The 10,712-nt window shown below is 41.8% G+C and overlaps 1 protein-coding gene across 2 annotated transcripts in view; it reads right to left on the reverse strand.

The window, feature by feature from the left end:
• fmnl1b (formin-like 1b) overlaps positions 1-10,489 on the reverse strand; it is a 28,561-nt gene extending 18,072 nt beyond the window's left edge. For both annotated transcript variants that reach the window (XM_084567364.1, XM_084567363.1), the window contains exons 1-4: positions 9,454-10,489; positions 2,609-2,692; positions 1,035-1,121; positions 96-169 (exon numbers count right to left, since the gene is read on the reverse strand). In XM_084567364.1, the coding sequence (XP_084423490.1) occupies positions 96-169; positions 1,035-1,121; positions 2,609-2,692; positions 9,454-9,606 (398 nt within the window). In that variant the 5' untranslated portion in view covers positions 9,607-10,489. The remainder of the gene's footprint in view (positions 1-95; positions 170-1,034; positions 1,122-2,608; positions 2,693-9,453) is intronic.
• Between the last annotated feature and the right edge of the window lie 223 nt (positions 10,490-10,712).

The following is a 10,712-nucleotide window of genomic DNA, read 5'->3' on the forward strand; positions in this document are numbered from 1 at the left end:
ATCTATCACATTAACTGCAGAAGCAAGCTGCAAGCTTCACCAGCTGCTTTCCATTTACGACAGCTTAAACAAATGTAAGCTGCCGTGAGCCTCACCCAATGTGATTGGTCCTCAAGGAAATCTCCAGCTCTCTCAGGATCTGCGTGCATTCCGGGACGCGTCTCTTAAACTGATAAAACACATACAAGTTACAACGTCTTTGAGCTTATTAATTATTCAGTATTCATCAGCCTATCTGCTCCACCACCAATTATTTAATATGATATACTCTGCGTATGGAAGTTTCTAGGGTTCAAATAAATGAATTAACGTGTGTGTTTGAGAGAGAGAGAGAGAGACTTTACAGTTTGTTCCAAAATATGTATCATCTCCCCAAGTCATGACGCACACACACAACAAACAGCTGTTCATCGTTCTGATACAGCAGCATGCAGAGACCCATTACCGTGATCATGAGATGTGATCTGTATACAAAGCATAGGATCTAAAAATCAGAAATCATTGGTTTTTGTCTTTTCACACGTTTCCAATAATCCACAGTTTTAAGGCAGTCCAAATATATATATGGGTGAAGGTCTTCCACTATCCCACAGTTCTTCAAGTGCAACCCAGATGTATCATTATATTTGGAGGGAACAAGAGGAATGCTAAGTGCCACATCTTAAGCTTCCACTGTTGGTTAGCTTAAGCTTCATTTTATACGTTCCCTCTTTTATAATAATGTATCATAGATATAATATTTTTTATTAAAAGGTGACATTGTCTTGGTATTTTTGCATGTGTTGCCAATTATAGTTGTTGTATGGTGGTTGTATGAGATTAACTAAGGTTTCAATTTACAATAGAAACTAAATACCACAGGAACAAACTGAACCCCTTACAAATATTTATGAAAATGGCAAAAACGTGGATGGTGCTGGTTAATTCCTGCCACAGAAAGCAAAAGAATTTTATCAAGAAGAAGGCTGATATGATTTATTTGTCAAACAGAAACTCAAACTGAGATGCCAGACGTGAGTTTTCATGCATTGTACCTTTCGACTGACTCCTCCCCCATGATCCAGATAACTTTTCAGCTTCTCCAAATATGCAGACGGTGGATTCTTCACTTGAAAGCGCTCCTGAAGATGCAGAGAAACACAACAGGCCTCTAATTATGTTTGATTGCAGTGCAGCAGTGAGAGGGCAGAGCTCAGCCGGGGCCTGCATGGCCAGCTTGATTACGTACCATCTCTTATGCAAATGGTTAAAATGATTCGCTTGCATCTGCTCCACTAATGGCCTTTAATCAAATGATGTGTTGGCCTTTGAAATCGCAAGGATCAAACTGTTCACTTCAAAGCTGAGTGAGGTGTCCTCTGTCACATCAAGACGCAGGTTGTTATAGACCATCCTGTTGTTGTTATGGTGATGTATAACATTGACAAGCTTCCTCGTGTGTGTACCATGTGTTTGTGATGGTTGCTAATAATGTTTGTTACTGCAATACACTGAAATACAACAACAACAACTTGAAAACCTAAACCTAAAAAAAATGCTGGGTTCACGACAACATGGCATTGATGATGCCCAGTGTGTCAGATTATGTGATTTCAATAAAAAGACATGACGGTGATTAGAGTGGCCCCCCAACCAATTAATGGTCTACCTAATGTCAATGAGGAAAGACAGATGAGGACAGACACAAACTACAAACTACAAACTACAAGAACAACCAACAAAAATCAGTTGTGTGACTAACACTGCATATCAGAAAGGAAAACCAAAAATAAACATCAGAAAATACCCAATGTCCGACAAGTTATGTAATAAGAAGGTGAAAAACAATGTCAGGTTCAGACTACGTGATATTTTCAAATGACAAGATGTCACTGATCAGATGTCACTTCTTAAATTCTTTACTTGTTGGTCACTGAGTCACTGATAAGTCTTTTACAATTACCGGAAATAACTCCAGAGAGATCTATGCTAAACCACTGGCCTGGGGTTCAAGCCAGAAGACCATGATCATTTTACTTGGTATGAAAGTGAAACTGTTGAATATGAGTAGAGTTTTACGGGATTCCATCGTAAAAGAAAACAAAAAAACAAAAGAAATTCCAACATACTCTGAGCATGGAAGCTTCCAGACTTTAGTCATGAGCTGAGTTTTGTCTCTAAAATAACGTTAAGGCGGAGGTTAATATATAGCAAGTAATAACTTAACATGTGTGCTTTCAGTGATCGAGAGAAAGAGAAAGAGAGACTTTAAAGCTTGTTCCAAAATATGTAGCATCTCCCCAAGTCATGACGTGCACATTAATGATACAGTTCTGATATAAACAAGAACAACTCTGTGACAATAATTAATACCCATAGTATAATCTACTCTGACACAGTGAGCAAATTATCAAACAAATACCACATGACATCTGAAAAGCAACAACATGGTCAAATAGATTTTTAAAAAAGATGAACTCAGTGAGAAACATCCAATTCGAAGCTAGGAACTGGAACCAGAACCAAACCAGTTCTGCTTTGCTGGAACCATCTTATGGACAAAGTTCTTGTGAAATTTGATGGTTCAACTGCAAATGTAACCTTATCAGTCTGCACACAATGATCTTACTTGGTCGCAGATGAGGTCCCACTTCTTCTCATTGTCATACTGGCTGAGGATCTTCACTTTGTCTGGAGGAAGGTTCATCGTGTTCTGGAAGCAGAGACAAAGGAGGTAAAAGAGATGGCAAAATGGTCGGATCTGTCTCATGAACGTTTTAACGGTTGGTGTAAAGGTTAAAGCCCATCTGAAATCACTACAGGCATTCATTTTAGTAGTCAGCAGTACTTAGCAGTACTTACTATGTATGGGGGAAGAAATTTTTCCATTCAACGACAAATTACTTTTCTTTACAGGACCTCTTCACAAACATCAGGACTGCCATGTTGTTCTGTCACTGCACTCATACACAGTTCATTCTGTCTACATTCTGACTGCTTAGTCGTGAAATTAATTACATGTCCAGAGGATTCTCTCTACAGCCTATTGGTTTGAGAATGTATGAACTGATTTTACGTACATTCATGCCTCCTTCAAGACACACTCATATCACTCTCCAGAACATTCAGTTTTCATGGCTCTATTCACTAAGCACTAGTCTGTACCTAGAAACTCTCGTCTGAACAGCCAACTTTCTAACCATTGCTAGGAACAACAGGACGACAAACACTGGGTCCTCTCTGGGCCCCTTGCACACGTCAATAATTCAAGGCTTTCCTGTAAATCCTGTCGTCAAGTCCCGTAAGGAGTTACTGCGTGAGTCAGAGGTCTTTGTTGTTGCTGTCAGGTGGCATTCACTGGTCATTATGGTTATGTTGTTGTGCTACAGTGTCACAACTGACTTACTTACTTACTTAAGGCCTACATTACAGTAAGAAATGCTGGATCAGATCTGGTTTTGAGAAGCTTTTTCCTGCAGTCTGATAAGAAAATCTTAGCGTCAGCAAGATTACCGCTGATGTGGTTTGACGAACAAACAGCAGACACCAACCGCACAAGTTATGCTTTAAGTAGTCCAGAAGACTTTAAACGCGTTCCACAACTTTTCAAACTTGTTAACACACTAACAGTGTCCCACATAACAAACGAGACTAATTATAACCTGCACACTGATGAAACTGGGCCAATCCACAGGGGAATCCCACTCACGGACAACGCACAGCTACAGTATCACTTTGCCTAAACTGTGTTAATATCTTATCTCTTCTTCTTTGACCTCGTGCTCTCGTCTTACTGAAAATGAGCAACACGAGCATCCGTCAGAATGAGTAGGAGGGAGATTATCAACGCTGATTCTATGATCAGGAATGTCAAGCAGCATGTGACAAAGTGGAGATTTTTTTTAATGAATATATCTCCTGGGTCCCAGTGTTAACCCTTTGCTTCTTTTAGAATATGTATCCCAATCATCAACGTTCCTCAGCCCATTATATATATTCAGTCATTCATCTTCTGTAACCACTCCAGCCCCCCCAGGGTCGCGGGGTCTGCTGGAGCCTATCCCAGCTGTCATCGGGCGAGAGGCAGGGTACACCCTGGACAGGTCACCAGTCCATCGCAGGGCTAACACAAGGACACAGACAACAATTGACACTCACATTCACACCAATTAACCTAACAAGCATGTCTTTGGACAGTGGGAGGAAGTCGGAGTACCCAGAGAGAACCCATGCAGGCTCAGGGAAAACATGCAAAGGCCCCAGATGGAATCAAACCCAGAACCTTCTTGCTGTGAGGCATCAGTGATAACCACCACACCACTGTGCCGCCCCTGAGGTAATGCTGAGGTAAATGCTGAAGCCGTATAAACACAAAAACAAGTGGAAAGTTCCAGCTGTGCATGACATTCTGGAAAACAGGGGCAGTAGATCAATGGTGGACGTGAATCTGATAAATCAAGCCTAATGATAGAAGCTGGGAGGTCAATAAGTGGTGGTTATATAAGGCCAGTTGGAAACTAAAAGAGAAAAACAACCTGAGTTTAAGCTGGAAATTTTCCAGAAAAACAAGACTGCTGTTGTTACTTTAATAGAGAGGCTATTTTACATATTTGAACATTGTGTTGTCAACTTTTCGAGGTTTATTTTCTGATCCGACAATGACCCCAACCACACTCATTCACTGGATGAAAGTTGTGGAGGACAGTGAGAATTGAGGACGGACTGATATTGACAGCGTGGGAAATGGAAGAGATAAACCCACATTCACCGGAGGGGAACAGACCGTGAAGGTACAAATCTTCCTTGTTGAACTTTTGCCTGAGCTTCATTTGAGATCAAGAATCAAGCATCAAGAATCCTTTATTGTCATTATGTGATGACATAATGAAATTTTGTGCGGTAGCTCCTGGCTTAAATAGTGCAATACAAAAGACATGGAATAGTCAAAATTTTTAACTATAAGAATAAAATAAGATAAAAAAGTAAAAATACAGCTGTACAAATATATACATAGGATGGTTTGAGATGAGTTGGACCGCAGAGTGAGCCAACACCTCTGGGAACTTCTTCCAAGACTTGGAAAACCAATCCAGGTGAAGATCTCATTAGGCTGTTTTCTGTCCTCAAAGCAAAAGGTGGCTGCTTTGAAGAATCTAAAATATAAAACATGTTCTGGTTTGTTTAACACTTCCATAAGGGTTTCACTTCATAGTTTTGATGTCTTCTGTATTAATCTACAACGTAGAAAATAGGGATGTCTCAATTGATATTGGGAGATTGGTATCAGGGCCGATCCAAATTTTGTTATTTAAGATCGGATCAGGACTTGTATCGGCTGATAAACTATACTGAAAGATCGGATCAGGAGGCAAAAAAAAAACTTCACACCTCTTGTACAAAGTAATAAAAATAAAGAGAAACCAGGAAGGTGTCTCCAAACTTCCTACTAGTACTGTACGTCAAAATCTACTCTGCACTGCTGCAATCATTCAACCTGCGAAGCTCTGCCACCATTGAGTTTTAATGAGCTTCATTTCTAGCTCACTACCGGCTGCGTGTCCTCTGTGGACCGTTTTATAACACACTAAGACACGTTAAGTGTGAAAGCATGCAGCCGTTCTTGTCGCACTCAAATTGGCACTCTCCATGGCAACCTGCACAATAACTCCTCAGTGACTACTCAGACTGTGATGATGTAAGTGGAGTTGAAAAATAAATTTTAAAAAAAATCGCTGTTACACCTGCCATTAACAATGCAAAGTCACTGGACAGCATTAGACTCTAATTCATATAAAATGACGGTGACGCAGCAGCAACAGCAGCTGCAGCAACAGCAGCTGCAGCAGCACGTTAACTTCTGCAGGCAAACTGCTGAATGATTCATGGTGATGCTTCCTCAATCCCTCAATGTGCTGAATGTCCCAAAAGGATAGATCAATGGAATTATCGTGTTCACAGAAACCGAATAATTACTGAGACTCGCAGACATAAAGCTCCATCTACCTACACTACCATTACTCTGTTGTACGCCTGCAACACAAGACTATTTTCATTATCTGTTGATAGTTTTCTCAGTTAATTAATTCATTGGTTTGCCCCAGTTGCATCTGAATGAAAAAAAAAAAAAAAACAGTAATCATTTTCTATATATACAAATGATCTCATTTAACCAGCAAACCCGCACATTTTTTTATTCGCATATGCTAAAAAAATTCTCACATTTCTAAAACCTGAACCACCAAACGTTCAACTCAAAAAAGTGCTAAAACAGTTTGCTGATCATCAAAATAGCTTCTGATTGCTGACCTTACTGAGTTATTGACTAATTGTTGGAGCATTGTTATTGACTGGAAGCCAGACTTTCCTCCACAAAAAATATAAAAAATACAAACAAAAAATACTTTGCAGGCGGTTGGTCTGGAGTCTTTCCATTGGGAACTGATTATGCTCCAGCAAAGATCTCGCGGGCCAATCAAATCGTTTGGGTGGGGTTTCATGTGGCGATAGACAGAGGAATAATGGCAACATACACGTCATCTGAGCTCCAGGGAGCTGAATTTGCTTACAACAAAGTGTATCGGTTGAAAGACACACTAGACACACCTAGTGCATCTGATACTGACAAGGAAACTACTGAAACATCTCGACTTATAAAGCCGGTGTCAGTGCAGACCTGCCTGACTGTGAATACACAAATCCACAGATGTACATTTACAAGTCCACCCACTGCCGCATTCCCTGTTGGGAAATATGCAAAGCGTTATGTAAAACACTGAGGAAAAAAGTACTCAAAGTAAATTTGAATGTGACTGGAGCCTTTGTGCGCTCGCTTCACCCGAATCGCACTTGGTGAGGTGTGTGGATGTTGGTCCTTTCACTGCAGCCACATCATCACGTGAATAAAGCTCTGATAAATGCAGCTCACAGAGGAAATAAAACAAACAAAAACACTGGGCAATCTCATGCAAATTCACACATGTGAGTGCACGCACACACCATTATCCAGCCCCTTACTCCACGGCTTCACACACCGTCCCTCTTTTTTAGTTCGTCTTTGAATCCGCAGAAACATTTGCAGCATTTCTCACTTGTGCCTCTTCACACAGCGACTGGTCTGAGTGCACACGGAGCATCTTGGCTTGGCACACGAGGTTCGTTATGCATAGTCAGCAGAAGACGTGGGAGGGGGATATTATCTATACCCTGTTGGGCAGGAAACAAGGGGGGGGTGATGCAGATGCAAGTTCAGATGAAGATTTGAAAGGTTGTCTGGTTGTCTGGTGTTTGCGTACCTGCACAGTCACACAAACTACTGCAGCTACACACTCAGAGGCAGAAACGCCTGCAGCAGAATTAATCCATTGCAGTGGTCGACACATCTTCCACTCCACTCAAATCCTTTCACTGCAGTGCCAACTGGATTCAGAATAATCTGGAGCCCTTATTAAAGCTGAGCTTACAAAAAAAAAAAGATATTTAAATATGTATTGTTCATTATATGGTCTAAACTGCTGTTTCTGCTGTGCATATGACAATAAATATCTTGAATCTCGAATTATTAGATCATGGCTTCCTAGCTTCCTTGCCTCCCAGCTAACTGTAGCTCTTATTAGCTAGCCCCTTTCAATTATGCATACAGACTACTGGTCCCTTCCTTTAGGTCCAGGTGGTCGTTGGCTATAGTCTTTTCTGGTGTGTTCAAGTGCAACGTTTTGGTCCGGACTCGTGAGATGTGAGGAGTCGTCGCAGTCAGGCTTTTGTTGTTTGTAGTTCTTTGATACTTCTATCCCTTTAGCTGAGTCTACGTTAGTCTACGATCTTCATTTACGAGGATTTTAAGAAGGTTTCTGAGATGGATTTGATACCAGCTTGACAGATTCCTATAATCCTGAAAAAAGCCTAAATTATTAAGGTTAATTGATTGGAACATCAACTTAAAAATCATCACTTGCTCTCAAAGAAATCATCAGAAGCAGCTTGGAGACATCCCACTGAGGGAAATAAAACTTTAGCTCCTCCAGTGTTAAGTGATTACCTGTCACCTCCAGGAGCCTGTTTCTGTAAATACGCACACTGGCAATAAGCCTCGGGTCTGTTATGTTTACTTTTCACGTTATCACTTTACAGATCAGCTTGACATCACTGTGAAGCTGAGAAACAACTCGGAAGGAATGAAGAGAGGAATGCGGTTAATCACGGAGAGAGTCGTCCGGCCACATTTTGAACATAGCTGGGTTGTCGAGGCGCAGATCTGCCTCTTCGTTGTTTACTAGTCTGTCCATCCGTCCATCACAGCCTCCTACCTGCTTGTGAGGTGTTTGCGTAGCTAATAACAACATTACTTATTTTCTGAAGAGAACAGCCATCACATTCCCAGATGTCAATCCAATTCAGCGTCTGTGGGATGTTCTGGACAGACAAGTCCAATCCATGGAGGTCCCACCTCTCAACTTAAAGCAGGATCTGCTGTTAATGATACCACAGCACATCTTCAGAGGTCTAGAGGTGTCCACGCCTCGATGGGGTCAGGGATAGTTTGGCAGCAAAAGAGGGACCTGGATAATGTTGGATCATAATGTTATGGTTGTTGTGATTTGTGACCTGGTAGACTGAGCAACTTCGCAGACTTCTTATGAAGTCTGGATGATATGGTCTGGTTCAGGGAGCGAAGGTAGCATGGATGTCATAGATAGAACTAAACAGAAGCAACATAGACTGACAATGGTATGCGTAGCTGCACAACCAGGTCCATTGAGGCTTGTGGACAATGACTGAAAAAGCCGTCAATGGGGCATTTAAAGCCTCACCCCATCTGTGAAACATTTGGGTGGTAATGTCCTTGTTTGGATCCGTTTTGTTAAATCCGGGCCAGGACAGCTTGCCATTACTGATGAACCAGTGAATCTGAATTATACAAGCAAAATTCCTAAAAAATGTTTCTGGTAACTGCTGATCTGTGGACGACAAATCAGCAGTTACCGGAAACGTTCAGTTGCTGTCATTTCTGCACTATGGCGTCACACCAGATTCACTAACTTTTGCAACTCACAGATACGTGCACATGATAAGAAGTATAATATTTCTCTTTCATTCGCTTAATTGGGTTCTCTTTGTCTACTGTCAGGATTTGTGTGAATATCTTCTGATGTTTTGAGTCATTTTTATGCAGAATTGCTCGCACTGCCAATAAAGACGCCGATTTGAAGCTATGAAGGAGAAGGAATGCACGGCGGCACTTCTTATTAAGTTATGAACATATCTTCCTCCAAACAGCAAGCCTCATGCTGCGGTAAGCTCGAATATAAAGGACCTCTTATGTATCTTTCCACAGGGGCATTGTGTACCTGGCACAGCGATAAGCTTGTCCTGAGGACGTGCACATTTCCAACATATTCCACATTCTTTGTTTCTTTGTGCTCTCTTCTCTGTGTTAAAGTTGACGTGCTGCACAAAGTCATTCACATCTCGACTCACCAGCACGGCACTGAAGCGCTCCTCCAGCTCTTCTTCAGGTGGCACTGGGAGTTTCTCGCCCGGTGTTTGTTTCTGGGGGCCTGTGGAGCCGGGAGCAGCAGACCTGCTCTCCTTCCTCTGGGAAGCCTCTGGGCTTCCTGCTGCATTTCCCATGATAGTAAATCCCCAAAATATATATAATATATAAGTTAAAAAACGCAGAAATCAGCTTCGGTTAATGCCACGGCCAGAAAGATACTTAAAAAAAAAATAAGACTCTAGTCATTTAAAGTTCAGTTCTGTGTGGCCTGTGACCTTCCATCATCGCCACAACCCCACTGGCTTGACTCATGCTAGTTACTCGTCAATATTCTCCAGCAAGCGGTGGGATGAAATCCACCCCAGCCTCTGAATGAGGGTTAGACCTCGCTCAGATCCCGGTGCATTATGAAACCCTAGAAAGAGGGAAGGGGATATCCTGACAGTGTCAAGGCAGAGTGACAGCTGAGCGGGTGAAAGAGAAAAAAAAGGGGGAGGAGGAGGAGGAGTTCAGAGCCTGGAGATGGTGTCTGGGACGAGGCTGCAAAAAAGAATGGGGAAAAACAACAACAACAAAAAGGTAAACTCAGGAGAAAACTCCTCCCGCAGCTGCTGCAGCGCTTTCAGGTAAACACACTGAGTTTACAGGTGATCTGTGAAGTCCTCCATCTACAGATGCATGCTGGGAGTCTCCAAGCTCCATGTCCAGAGGAAAGAGAGGAAAAAAGAGGCAGAGATCTAGCAGGCTGTCTATCCGACACAGGGACGGAGACAAACTGAAGGCACCAGTGGCACTAGTGTTAGCGGCAGGGAGCTCTCTGGGTCCTAATGCCTCCATGTTGCCTCCATACACCTGACGTCCGGAGCGTAGGTCTCAAACTGAAACAGTATTTGTACTGTATGCAAACATTCAGACCATCTTTAACATATGCGCTGTGTTGTTTCTTGTGCCTGTTTACAGCATTTCAATATTAATTTGGTTATCGTTTTTCTTCTCCTCAGTGGTTAAGGTCTGGTGTTTGTATGAATAATATATATTCTGTGTTGCAGATACCTGTGGCATTTTAACGGTTAAGGGAGAGAGTTGAGGCTAAGTTATAAACAAAAATATAATTTTATTTCTAAGGGAAACAACCTAAAAGTCATTCAAACAGAACATTGTACACAGAATGCACATGCTCACTGTTGACATCTGAACAATACTTGTAAGTACAAGTAAGTGCCGATAAAAGCTAGCAGGC

Source organism: Chelon labrosus (assembly GCF_963514085.1).
Source record: "Chelon labrosus genome assembly, chromosome: 19".
Taxonomy (NCBI): domain Eukaryota; kingdom Metazoa; phylum Chordata; class Actinopteri; order Mugiliformes; family Mugilidae; genus Chelon; species Chelon labrosus.